Raw genomic sequence first — 14246 nt, forward strand, 5'->3', positions numbered from 1 at the left:
ATGTTTTGCAGTGGCCATCACAAAGGCCTGATCTCAATCCAATTAAAAAAAATAAATTATGATTGAAGCTGAAAGGAACACGGCTCAATTACACCAGTATTGGAGGAATGGGCCCAAAGCTTGTGGAAGGATATTCAAAACGTTTGTGCTAAGTCATACAGTTTCAGGGCAATGGTACCAAATACTAATAAAATGTATGTAAACTTTTGATAAATGAAAATGCCTTAGAAATTCTCTCCCTCATAAAGACATGCCAAATGCCAGAATAATATTTTTTGCGCTATAAGGCGCTGCGGATTATAAAGCACATTATGCAACACTAGTAAAGAACAGGTGTGCAATATTTCACTGCTGGGTGATGGTGGTTAACTATGTTAAGTAAAGCTAAGCTAAGTAAACAAGTGCTGGATGTTAATCTACACAGATTTCTCTCCTGAAAACTTTATTTGGGAGAGTAAAGCACTTCTGTTTATTTACAGTAAGATTAGATTTCCAGATTTCCACTAAGGCTGGGTGCAGCAGCATTAGCATTAGTGGCTAACTGCTAGCTGCGGTTAGGGCTAGTAAATGCTGAGCGACATTTACAGACCGTGATACACTAAAGAACCCTGAGTGTTCCAGAAAGCCAGGGTGATATTAGCTAGCGGTTTGTTCCATGCTATTTGTTTTAACACAGTAAACACGCAGGCTACAGTCCGAGCTGCTCACCTCTGAAGGGCTAACTGACTCGTTTAGTGCGTTATTTCTTAAATTTCAGTCACAAAACTTGGTTCTGAAGTATAATCCAGTGTCTGTCAATGAGTTTCTCCGCGTGGGCTGGAAAACAATGTTTTGAGTCATTGTTTCACTCAATGACTGGACTCAACCCAAAGTTTCTAAACACCAAATAACCATTTATTTGTCATCTGTAATTAGATTTTTAGTTGGGGGGTGTTGATTATAATCAAAAATCAAAGTTTTTTATTTTTTATTTACCATAATTGGTCAGCACTACCTTAGAGTTGTCATTTCGCTGCATGATAATATTTGTATATGTGGTATAACAATACAGTGTTGAGCTCTACAGTGGATTCTGAAAAGCTAGTGAAGATGACAAAACTGATATATATATATATATTTTTTTTTTTAAGTGTGTTGATTGACATCATATAAATCACCTTTTAAACCTTCTGCTGCTTCTGCTTCAGCTCCATAACCACAGCCCAGATTCCACTGTCTGTAAGGAACTGGTGATCCTGAGCACTTGGCACTATCTGCCAGCCTTTCCCTGTGGCCACGTCTAATCTCCCCAATCTCTCCAAGACTGACATTCTTCAATTAGGAAGCTGGTGAGCCTCTGTTCTCTTCCCGCAGAGAGTGGCAATTGAAGGAAGGTCAGGACTGGCGAGAGGATGGACTGCTTCTGTCATCCTGAAGGCTGAAGCTTTGTTCATTACAGTGCTCTGACATGCAGCGCTGCCTCTCCCTGCCTGGATGGCGTGACAGTGATGGACACCAAAAGCACAACCTCCATCAACTCTGCTGCAGCGCGTCTGCATATCAATTCTGCTCTGGATTTCTCTCTGCTTATGTGGAGGGAGGGGCTAAATAATATATTATGAGCTTAGCGTTATTAAGATCTTGTCAACCTTCACTTCACATCATGCTAATATTGCTGGAATATCTACATAACCACTAACCGATCAATGATTTATTAATCAGTGCGCCTATGTATGAATTTTACCAGTCAGGTAGTAAGGAGCAGTAAAGCCACTCCGCTGAAGTACAGTGTTATAAAGTAGTTTCAGTAAAGTTTCTCCAGCAGCAAGGCTGAAGCAGTTTAGCATTAGCCCCTAACCAGAGCAGACAGAGGTGGGTATATTGTACTGTAGTCTGCGTGTTTACTGTTTTAAATGAATTAGAAGGGAAACATGGCGACACCCTTGTTCCTTTCTATTGTCACTTAAAATGCGCCTTATAATCCAACGCACTACACCCAACAAGACTTACTCTGTATAACTCAGAGTTAAGTATTATCACCTTATAGCCTGTTTCTAACCCCAGCTAGCACTGCTGGAGCAGCATTAGCATTCCCCGCTAACTGCGCTAGCTCTTTTGCCGTTTAGAGGTATGAGTATTATCGGCCTGTAGCCTGCTCCTAACCCCGGCTAGCACTGCTGGAGCAGCATTAGCATTCCCTGCTAACCTTGCTAGCACTTTTGCTGTTCAGAGGTGAGTATATCGGTTGTTAAAACAAGCTACACTGGACGACTGAACTGCTAGCTAATATCGCCCTGGCTTAACAAAGCACTCAGGGTTCCTCAGCGCAGCGTTTCTGGGTGGCATTAGCCGCTAACTTCGGCAAGCCTTAGTGGAAATCTGCAAATCTACGGTAAGCTTACTGTAAATAAACAAAAGCGCTTTACTCACCCAGATTTCAGGAGAGAAATTTGTGTAGATCAACATCCATCGCTCGTTTGACTTTAAAATTTTTTTTTTTTTTTTTTTTTTTTTTTTTTTAGAATTACAGTTTTGTTTACTTGTTAGCTTTGCTTAGCTTAACCACCCAGCGGCGAGACCTGCTGAATTAGAAGAAAAAAAACATGGCGGCACCCCTGTTCCTTACTAGTGTTTCATAATACACATTATAACCAGGTGCGTCTTGTGTATGAAAATCGACCAGAAAATAGACATTCATTGATAGTGCACCTTATAATCTGGTGCACCTTATAGTGTGGAAAAATAGGGTAGTTTAATTTTAAATTCCATCTAGCCATCTAGTATGTGTGTTCATAATTCTGTTTATTGACATTATTATTTAGTTTAATGCTTTTGAACGACTGTAAAACACTGTAATACCATGATACCCTGATATTGAATAAAAATACCTTTATCTGTGACTCTATATTTGAGCTCATGGCCTTTAACCTTTTCCATGCAATGTTCAGAATCTCACACAGTCTGAGTGGAGTAGTCTGATGTCTGATTTTATATATACACCGTTCTGCTATGGTGTATATGGTGCACACTGTGCTGAGGATTGGTCACGCTGCTGCTGTGAGCGTGAGAGTGGGCTGTGGCAGGGAGCGACGTGCTCTGACTGCAGGGAGCCTCCCACAGGCCACAGCAGCCTCTGCTGATGCTAGACGAAAAGCAGCCGCAGATATTGGAGGCGCGACTGGAACGCGGTTTGATGTTTGGAAGGAGGGAGGAATAGCTGTGAGGTTTTTTGGCCTGACGCAGCAGTTCTGTTTAAATGTGTGGATGTGCGTGTTAGGCTTCCTCACGTCCTCGTCGCTCTGGATTCTTTCCTCCTCCGGCGGCGCTGGGAAATGAATGACACATCAGAGGATGCATTAGAAGAAAAGCTGGGGGGTCTCTCTTATCTGCCTTTTTGGGGTTGAGATGTGGCATTTTCCAGTTCTGTCACTGTTAGTGAATGCGATTTAGTTTTTTTTTAGACCTTTTAGTTTAATTTCAAGCTCAGTTTTTGCTGACCTTAGTATCATTAAAAATTTACTCTGTTTCAGTAATTCAGTTCAGAATGTGAAACATATATTATATAGATGCATTACACACATACAGTGATCTATTTTAAGCATTCATTTTTTTTAACACAAAAATCAGAATCTCAGAAAATTAGAATCTAGTATAAAACCAATTGTTATTTTTCGGAGTGTGGGCAGTGTGCCAAATCCTGCTGGAAAACGAAATCTGCATCTCCATAAAAGTTGTCAACAGGTTTTCTGGGAAAACACTGCACTGACTTTGAACACAGTGGATCAACATCAGCAGATGACAGACATGACTCTCCAAACCATCACTGATTGGTGGAAACTTCACACTAGACCTAAAGCGGCTTGAACTGTGTGTCTCTACACTCTTCCTCCAGACTCTGCTCCCTTGATTTACAAATGAAATGTAAAATTTACTGATGATCAGTGATGGTTTGGAGAGTCATGTCTGTCATCTGCTGGTGTTGATCCACTGTGTTTTATTATCAAGTCTAAAGTCAGTGCAGTTTTGTTTTCCCAGAAAATCTTACAGAACTTCATGCTTCCCTCTGCTCTGATAACTTCTATGGAGATGCAGATTTCATTTTCCAGCAGGACTTGGCACACTGCCCACACTGCCAAAGGTACCAATTGGTCTTATATAATATTTTAATTTTCTGAGACACTGATTTTTGGGTATTCACTGGCTGTAAGCCATAATCATCAACAATAAAAATAAAAAAAATAAACATATAAATAGATCACTCTCATAATATATATGAGTTTCACATTTTCAACTAAATTACTGAAATGAAGTTACTTTTCAATGATGAATTAAAGAAATTAAAACAGAATTCAGATATAAAATTGTTATCACTAAAAAACATTGCCGTCCATCTGTTATCAAACTCTGTTTTTTCTTGCTGTTGTTGGATCGAATTGCTCATACATTCGAATAATATGGAGATTCATAGCTTAAAAACTACATTAATAAACTGTGGAATAGGTAGAAAAGCAGCGATAGAAGAGATATAAATAATAATCATCATCACCAGAAAGTGTGTAATGAAGTTTGGCACGCATGAATAAACATGTGGCCGTTTATAGCTGCTATAATAATTACCCTATTTGAAAATGCCAGCTGGCCTTCACATTGTGTAAGCATTTCATCATTTCAGTAATTGAGTAATTGAAATGATTAAAAATGGTAAATGAGGTGGTGAGGAGTGTTTCAGAGGTATGAGGAGATGATGTTTGAGGGCGTTATTGTGACTGTGGAGCAGCACGCATGTTCTTTAAACTGAGCAGAACCTGCTGAGATATGGGCAAACCTGACACTCTGCTAGGTGAGCTGCCACGGCATTGGAGGGTCACCCTGCAGAACTGCGTATAGCTCTGTCCTGCTTCAGTGGGTCCTGCCTGCCTCATCCCAGCACAATCTGCTGAGCTGGCACCTGACGCACGGGAGGCTGGACTTCACCAGGCTAATTAATGCGCGACCGTGCTTTAGAAAGTCAAATATCCAGATATATGGGCGTGGAGTTGAAGCTAGGGTGGAAGGTTGTGACTTTGCTGTGTTTTGTATGCATGTGAATAAGCCTGAGATGCGATCATTTTTGGACCACATTATTATAGTGTATTTTCTTCCAGTTACACTGACCTGAAAAAAAAAACTGTAAATTAAGCATGCAGTTACCTTTGTTACCTTATCAGTGGACAATTTGGGAACACCTGTGTTATACACTTATACACTAGTGCTGGGGGTATAACGGTTTATACGATATACCGGAGGTGACATTAGAACCGGTATGCGTTTTTCCACATACTGCTAATATTAGCAGTGCCAATATTACACGTTATAGCACAAACTTGACAAGTATTATTGCGATTATATCACAGTTCCATTATCGCTGTTTATTAAAAGATATTAAGTTACAGAGGACAGGAAAATTCAAAACACGCGAATTAAAATAGTTCCATTACTGCTCTGCTTGTAGCAGCGCTGTAAACGCTGCATTGTTGCTAGGTTAGCATGGTGGCCTCTACTTTCGGCCATTTCAGTCAAAATTGCGTAATTGCGTAAAGCTTTACACATCCAAGTAAATGGTTTTCAGGAGATAAATCTGTGTAGATTAAAACATCCAGTTCTCATTTGACGTTAAAAGAAAATGTTTTCAAGTTTTGTTTACTTTGGCACCCCCAGCGGCAAGACCTGCGGCTAACAAAGCGTATTTTCGAATCGATGGGCTTCTTTATTTGTGGAACCGTGCCTTTGTCTGCGCCGCCTGTTGGAGACATGGTGTTTCTGCACTGTGCCTCTATGGGATTCAGCAGCTCCCAGTGTTGCATAATGATATTGCATTTGGTTTGTAAGCGCTTCCTCATTGCTAGCTTACCTGTATGTGGTGAAGTAATACATCAAGAGCTTTGGTTACAGTTCATTACCAGCTGATAATGTCACTTATAAAACACCTCTCAGCCAAACACATTGCAAGGTCAAAACTAACTGTGGTTTAATTTTTTTAAACAATTATACCTATATAATTTGTAAGTTGTTATCTTGTGAGTGAGTTTGAGCACTGGCCGGCTTGCTCTTGGCAACACAACATAAATGTTTAGAGTTTGAGCGAGACCAGAGCCAGTGGGTGCTGGGTGGAAGGGATGATACATTTCTGAAGTTAAGCTGTGGAAAAGACTGTAGCAGCAGTAAAACTGTAGTGTATTTCCTGATACACTGACATTTTAAAAGTCATGGGATAGCAGTAAATAATAAAGTGACCATGAAATCTGAATTACATCATCAGCGGATGACTTAGGAACACCTGTACACATCTGTATAAGTTGTGAGTTGCTTTCTTGTGAGTCAGCTTGAGCACTGACCAGCTTGATCTTCTCATTTTACAATTTTGGGGAGTCACAAGTTAAGCTACAGCCTGGGCTAAAAGCATAGGTTAATTTAGGCATGTTCTTTTATCGTACGATAATAAGTTGATAATTTAATTATCATAGCGACAGGCCACAGTTCTTGAATGTTCCAATGTTCTTGAAACTTGAGTTTTCTTCTAACTTCTTTTTCCTAATATGCATCAAAACAGCTTATAACACTTCTCCTCGTGAGAGCAGACTTGTGTCGTGTCCTGCTGGAGAATGCGTGTTGATGTCCAGATGACTCATGTGTTGCTACATCCCCCAGTGATTCACAGCAATCCCCCCCTCTGTGTCATAGCAAGACTTACGGGTTCTCTGATGAGGCCGGAGCGCAGATGACAGTTTTCTATCCCCTTTAGCTGTGATTTACGCAGCAGTCCGGCTCTGAGAGGACGGAGATGGCCTCAGTGCAGTTGGGCAGTGGGCAGTGATTTGTGCCCACAGACAGTTATGACACCGGCTCTGACGAGGTTGTGCCAAAGTGTCCTTGCGATACGATGCCTTCCGGCCGGCTGTGCTGTTATTAATGAGAACTGTGCCGTTGTGTGGTTAGCCCTGAGGAGCTTGGTTTCCTCACAGCAATGTTATGGTGATGTTTGTTTGTGAGTGAATAAATCATGTGTCAGATAGGAGGTTGATTAGAGGAGCTTAAAGGAGAACTCTGGTGTAAAATTGACTTTGGGTGTAGTAGAACATGATAGAGTAATAACCTTTGTTGAATAGCCCACCTCTGTTCTCCCGCAGCTTTCCGAGATTTGTGTGTCCAAACATGCTTTAGAGAATTAATGATATGGGGCATATTTTGCCCCTACAGATAAATCGCTTTTTACATCGTTATCCTCTAAATAGGCTCAAAGTAGCTCCACACCTCATTTCCCCGACATTTAAAAATATGCCCCATATCATCTATACTAAAGTGTGTACAGGAAAAAATTACTGCATCTCGGAAAGCTGCAGGAGAACGGAGGTGGGCTATTCAACAAAGGTTAGTACTTTTTAATATGTTTTACTACACCTAAAGTCACCCGAAATTTTGCACCGGAGTTCTCCTTTAAGCTACAGAAACAGCAGTAATGACTGGCTGCTCCTTACTAGGGGTGGGCAATATGGACATAAAGTAGTATCACAATATTTCATGGTGTTTTTACAAAAACAATACTCTTGGCAATATGACAAAACACTGAATGAAAAAAAAAATAGTAATAATAATACACTGCTGCAGCAAAATTTATTCCATATGATATGATATGACACACCCCTAACTGAGATATAAAAAAAAAAACACAACAATTTTATCAGATTTGTAACAGAAGTCAATGATCCAAAATGTCATGATATTAATAAAAATGCACTCCAAATTTTTCATATATCCAGGATTAAAGTCAAATAAATTATACTGGACAGATATAAAAAGTAGTACCCTGATGTGGTTGATATAGCACGATATTTCAGGGTATGATATTGTTTACCATATTCAAAAATGTTGGCGATATTATTGTGTACGATACGATATGGATATGGGATACCTCTAATATCCTCTAATATGATGATGAAAATCGTTGAAAAGTTACTTTATTTCAGTAATTCGGTTCAAAATGTGAAACTCATATATTATATAGATGTATTACACACAGAGTGATCTATTTTAAATGTTTATTTCTTTTATTGTTGATGATTTTGGCTTCCAGACAATGAAAACCCTCCCAAAAATCAGTGTCTCAGAAAATGTTAATATTATATAAGACCATTTGGTACTTTTGGCAGTGTGGGCAGTGTGCCAAATCCTGCTGGAAAATGAAATGCGCATCTCCATAAAATTCGTCAGCAGAGAGAAGCATGATGTGCTGTAGGATTTTCTGGGAAAGCTGACTATACTGCGCTGACTTTTTAGACTTGATAATAAAACACAGTGGATCAACACCAGCAGATGACAGACATGTCTTTCCAAACCATCACTGATTGGTGGAAACTTCACACTAGACCTCAAGCAGTTTGTACTGTGTGTCTCTCCACTTTTCCTCCAGACTCTGCTCCCTTGATTTTTTTTTTTAATGAAATGTAAATTTTACTGATGATCAGTGATGGTTTGCAGAGCTAATAGCATACCCCTGGCTAATGCATGTGAATCCCGTGTTCTCACTCTTCGTGAGAGAGAAAGAGGAAGAGAAAGAGGAACACTTGGCGACAGGAGTAGCGAAATTTGAACGCCTGAATTACATACATGCATTAATTGCATGCTTTATAACCGAGTGGCAGAGTGGCAGTGATCATCATCTTCTTCTTCTTTGTGTTTTTCTCTTTTAAAAAATAATTTTAAATCTTTAATCTACCTCTAATCGTTCTTAGGAAGGAGCGTGATGGGAGGATGTTAGCGAGGCCGGAGCGAGATGAGCTTTCGGCTTTTTAATTCTAACGTTCGCCCCGCAGTGACCTTCTTTCCCTGTCATGCGGCACCCCGGGGAAATGTCATGTCAGACTGGAGCTGACCGGCGTGGATGGACCGGGGCGTGGGCAGCCTCCCCACTCCAGCCTCTCGCGCCCGCTCTGCAGTCAGAGCCTCTTACAGAGACGCTCGTGCTGCGCGAGTGCGCCGAACATTGCAGGGACAACTTGTTTACAGCTTCCGTCATGCGGCATCACTGCAGATGTTTGCTTTTGGAGTGCATCCTGTGCATCCTGCGAACGTGCTTTAGCGCTCGGCCGCCGAGAGGATTGGGGGAACCGGGGGGGCGGGAGGCTTGTTGACAACAACAAAAGTGGTCTTAAAAAATTCATGTTGCATAATGATCTAATAAGCATTTGCTTTTAACTCCAAGTGTGCCGGGTGTTTCTCTGGCTGGCTGACTCTCCTGCGGTCCTCCGGTTTCTCGTGTGAGCAGGTGTGCAAAGCCGCAAATTGGAAATGGCGATGGCAAGACTGGTGTGTGGGCGGTCCTGCTCTCTGAAGACCTCCGCAGAGCCAGCACGGCCACTCTCTCTGACCTATTCTCAGCCCATTTACCCGGCTGCAGTTCTACAGAATTCGCAGTGGGAAGTGAAACCTGCTGATCCCATTGCACTCCCATCATTAAAATGTATTACCATGTTCCCCTGGAGTAATGGGGGAATTGTTTTCACTCAGCTCTTCGTCCTTGAAAGGCTAGCAGTGTTGAAAGCTGTGTGTGTTGAAATGCATAACCTCCTTCATTACAGGAGTGCACTGTAGACGATGTTTCTTACACGAGATGTTGTTTACTATAGATAAGCAATGGTTTTGCCGTTCGCATGGTTACAGACACTTTAAGCCCATGTTTATATTTGTGCTTAAAAGAGACCACTTCAGAAAAAATGATGAGTTTCTTTGATTTTACCAAATTGAAAACCTCTGGAATATAATCAAGAGGAAGATGGATGATCACAAGTCATTAAACCAAACTAAACTGCTTGAATTTATGCACCAGGAGTGGCATAGTATATAGTTATCCAAAAGCAGTGTGTAAGACTGGTGGAAGGGAACATGATGCCAAGATGCATGAAAACTGTGATTAAAAACCAGGATTATTCTTTGCATTATTTAAGCTCTGAAAGCTATGCATCTTTTTTGTTATTTCAGTCATTTCTCATGTTCTGCAAATAAGTGCTCTAAATTACAATATTTTTATTTGGAATTTGTTTATTTTACTCAAATATATACTTATAAATAGCAAAATCAGAGAAACTGATTCAGAAACTGAAGTGGTCTCTTATTTTTTTTCCAGAGCTGTATGTTGTACTTTACCAGCTTACAGCTGTTGACATTGCAAAGATGCTGTGGTTTTTAATGCTGCAGGATTATAGCAAAGGATTTTGCATTATTATTTTTTTTTATGATTATATTATGACAGGAAATGCTTGCACAACATGACGTCTGGCACGACATCTTAGTTTAGCAGTAGTTTCAAACCATTACAGGTGCAGTATTGTTTTAGAGACCTCCACTGAGTACATGGAAGAGTACTTTTAGGGTTTTAGGGTGTTTTCACGTTAATTTTTAGCTTTTTTTCTGACCCAAGGTTTGATTGCTGCACTGTGCATTCACTGTGGCATTGTTTCAATAAGCTTCTGCAATGTCACAAGATTTATTTCAATCCAGTGTTGCTGGATTAATTTTTCACATAGATTTTACAGCAGCATTGATGATGGTAGAGTCTGACCAACCACTGCACAAAGCAGCTCTTCTCCATCCAGCACATCCCAAAGATTCTCAATGAGGTTCAGGTCTGGACTCTGTGGTGAACTCTCTCAATCCATGTGTGAAAATGATGATCTCATGCTCCCTGAATCACTCTTTCACAATTCCAGACCCATGAATCCTGACATTGTCTTATCTTGGAATATGATTAATAAAATCCTGGTCTATATTCAGGTAGTCAGCTGACCTCATTCTTTCAGCACATACTGTTGCTGAACCTAAACCTGCAGACCAACTGCAGCATCAACCAACCAACCCCACATCATTTACTTACTTAAATCCAGGTGGAGACTTTATTTATTTATTTATTTATTTTATTTTTTGAATGAATGAATGATGATCTTACACTCTCTCTCTCTCTCTCTCTCTCTCTCTCTCTCTCTCTGTCTCTCTCTCTCTCGGTCTCTCTCTCTCACTCTCTCATTCTGTCTCTCTCTCTGCCAGCTGAGGCACTCATAAGCACTTCACTGGCATGTCGGTCATGGTAAACTGAACAGTGGTCTTCAGCAGGAGGCACATAGTGGTGTGTAATTCTCCACTGGGCTTCCGCGACCCAGACTGGGTCTCCTCACTTGTCCTCATTCTGCCTGTGGGCACACAGAGCTGGACCGGTTGTCCTGAATCTGCCAGGCCCTCTGCTGCTGAGGCCCACTTTCCCTGGCTAGGAAATCTCTGAAGCCTTATTTTTATTTCTCGTTTATTCAACTGAGCTTTACTTGTGTGTTTTCCCTGAAAACCATTGTGTCATCATTGTGGGGATCTGTTTATTCACACTATTCACACTGATTCAGAAGCTTCAGTACGGAAATAAACAGGTCCAGCTCAGTCTTCAGGCATGAAGAATCAATAAATGAATGGGTTGGGCTTATGGTCTGTTATTAGTAAATCATACAGGGCTTTAAAGGGGCACTAAACCCCTAAAACTAAACTGATTTTAGCTGACTGGACCCTCAGCTCAAATTTTAAAAAGGCAAAAAAATAGAAGGGGTAGTTTGGGAGGGGCACTGGGTGATGTATGGGTTTAGAGGCAGGACAGGAGGGAGAGCTAATTGGTTGAACAACAGCAGCAGCAGCAGTGTGCCTCTGATAGTGGTGAGATGCAGTTGGTTGGGCGTCAGCAAGGGGGCGGTATTATTGATTGACTGATCTGCATATTGTGATGTATCTGTGTACCAAAGTACATTGAAATCATCCTCATCTATAGCACAGTTGAACCTGAGAGGGCGCTGCAGAGGTGGAATTACCACAGTCAAAGAGTTTTATAAAGGTTAGTAAATAAGGTTTTACATTTTTTAAAGCAGGGCTGGTATATTTCATTACTTCAGTGAAGCACATTGCAGCTATTAATGAAAAAAAAAAATTGGTTTAGCGTTTAGTGGCTCTTTAAACCTAGGCTGCACTCTGGCCTCTAGGACTTCTGGGAAGTAAATATCTCAAACAAAATTACACAGAGATTAACTTTCATCTAGGAAATTTCATCTGCTGTTTTCACAAAGTGGTCATATTGAATGATACCTGAAGATGATCCATTATTATTGAGATCTCAAGGGAGCTGTTTGGAGGCTTGCCTGCAATTTTGAGCCAATTTTACCCATCAATTAGATCCTTCAGTGAGAAAAATTGATGATTGATTAATGTTGACTTAATGAGATTTGTGAGGGCAATTTCACACCTGTGCATCGTTTCTTTGGTCCGGATTAATTGATGAGTTTGTTTATTTGGAGTGTTTTCGCTCTCTGTTTGGTCTGGTTTGGTTTGGTTTCACACAGGCACAAACCAAAACGCACCAATAAACCATGCGAGCATGTTGTTTCCTCTGATTGGTATAAAACCTGTTCTATAAAGTATGAAGCATATTCTGGTTTCTTTAACACTTTTTGTTTAATAAATAGTTCACATCACACTTTTTAGATTTTATTTGATTAAAATCAAATGAAATTTATTTGATTGACCATCTCTAATTTTTGTTCCACGTCACGTTGGACATGTTCTACTTTGTCTATTACTTTAAATCTTAATAAAATACATTTACACTTGTGCTTGTAAGGCGTTAAAAAATTGAAAAAGTTCAAGTGGTATGACTTTTTTTTGCAAGCAACTTTACACGGTTCAGACGCTGGTCCAAAAGATAAGATAAACCTTTTATTAATCCCGTAAAAATCTATGTATATCAGAAATATCCTCAGGTAAAAAGTATGACCTTAAGGATTGAGTATTCTGTAAATAGCAATCAGAACTTTTAGGTTCAGTCGTTCAGAGCTTTATTACAGCTGTGATCACCACGCTGTTACTTTTAATCAATGTACAGGCCATAAAAATGGTTAATGGATAAGCTTTTTGGGAAGAGCAGAGATTGCCATGTGGCAAATGATGCGTAGAGCAATCTATTCTGGTATAGTTCTATTTATAGCAGACTATAACTCTGCTCAGATTACCCGAGCTGTGGGAGAGAAGGCTGGTTTTGTGGATTGAAGGGAGAGAGAGGGTCGTTTTATCTCAACGGCGCTGTTGTCATCGAATTAGCCGACGTTGCCAGAAGAAGAATGGGAGTTGCCGCTGATGGAGTTGGTCTGGGTTAATGATCAGTAAATAACTGTTCTCTTTGTTCTGTTCATCTTTCTGCAGAGGGAGATGAAGGAGCAGCTGGCGGCTCTGCAGGACAGCGAGAAGGGTCACACAGAGGCGCTGCAGCTGCTGCAGAGGCAGCTCACTGAAACCAAGGTAACTTTCTCAACATAAGGTCATACATCCCCCCTCATGCCTCACTGAGCCAGTGCAGGCGGGAGGGAGTTCTTCTATAGGTCATAAAATCACAAACGCAACCCTTTGGAAGTAGCACATGCAGTGCATAATGCACTAGAGTAAGCTTAGGACCAGTTTAGGCAAGTCTGCTTGGTACCACTTTAAAATAAGACTACCCTTATGGTCACTAATTAGGTTGTAAATGCCTTAAAAATCATTAATAATCAGTTATAACACATACGTAGAAAGGGCAACGGTTTAGACGGCTGTGGGTTCACTATTTGGCAAACAACAGGTCATTGTTGCCTTTTTACATATGTGTTATAACTGACACTGTGATTGAGTGATCGCTGGTTCGAATCCCGGTCATGCAGCTAGCCATCAGCTGCAGGAGCCCTGAGAGAGTATCGTTGGCCTTGCTCTCTCTCTGGGTGGTTACCGTAGATGCTGCTCTTTCCCCTCATCACTCCTAGGGTGATGTGGATCAGCACAAGGCTGCGTCTGTGAACTGATGTATCAGAACCGAGTCGCTGCGCTGTCCTCCGAGTGTTAGCGCTGTGATGCTACTCGGCAATGCTGCATCAGCAGCAGTTCAAAAAGAGGCGGAGTCTGATTTCACATGTGTCGGAGGAGGCATGTGCTAGTCTTCACCCTCCTGAGTAGGAGCTGCTGAGTAGCAAATTGGAAGAAAAATGGCAGAAAACTTAAAAAGTTTAATTCTGCATTATATGGTATTACTGTTATACCACCCAACTCTATACCCAAACCTTACCGATACCAATCTCTCGTAGTTTTGCGCTGGCTGTCTCATGCATCAGTCTTGTGCTTTCTTTCTCTGTGTTGGTTAATCTCAATCCCCCTCAACACTCTCCAAAGGAGAGATTACAGATTGG

At 40.9% G+C, this 14246-nt stretch overlaps 1 protein-coding gene across 5 annotated transcripts in view; it reads left to right on the forward strand.

The window, feature by feature from the left end:
* Positions 1–14246, forward strand: part of LOC103025797 (E3 ubiquitin-protein ligase TRIM62) — a 76011-nt gene that overhangs the window by 37696 nt on the left and 24069 nt on the right. For all 5 annotated transcript variants that reach the window (XM_049471662.1, XM_007251435.3, XM_049471663.1 and 2 more), the window contains exon 3: positions 13237–13332. In XM_049471662.1, coding sequence (XP_049327619.1) covers positions 13237–13332 — 96 coding nt within the window. The remainder of the gene's footprint in view (positions 1–13236; positions 13333–14246) is intronic.

Source organism: Astyanax mexicanus, chromosome 24, assembly GCF_023375975.1.
Source record: "Astyanax mexicanus isolate ESR-SI-001 chromosome 24, AstMex3_surface, whole genome shotgun sequence".
NCBI lineage: Eukaryota > Metazoa > Chordata > Actinopteri > Characiformes > Acestrorhamphidae > Astyanax > Astyanax mexicanus.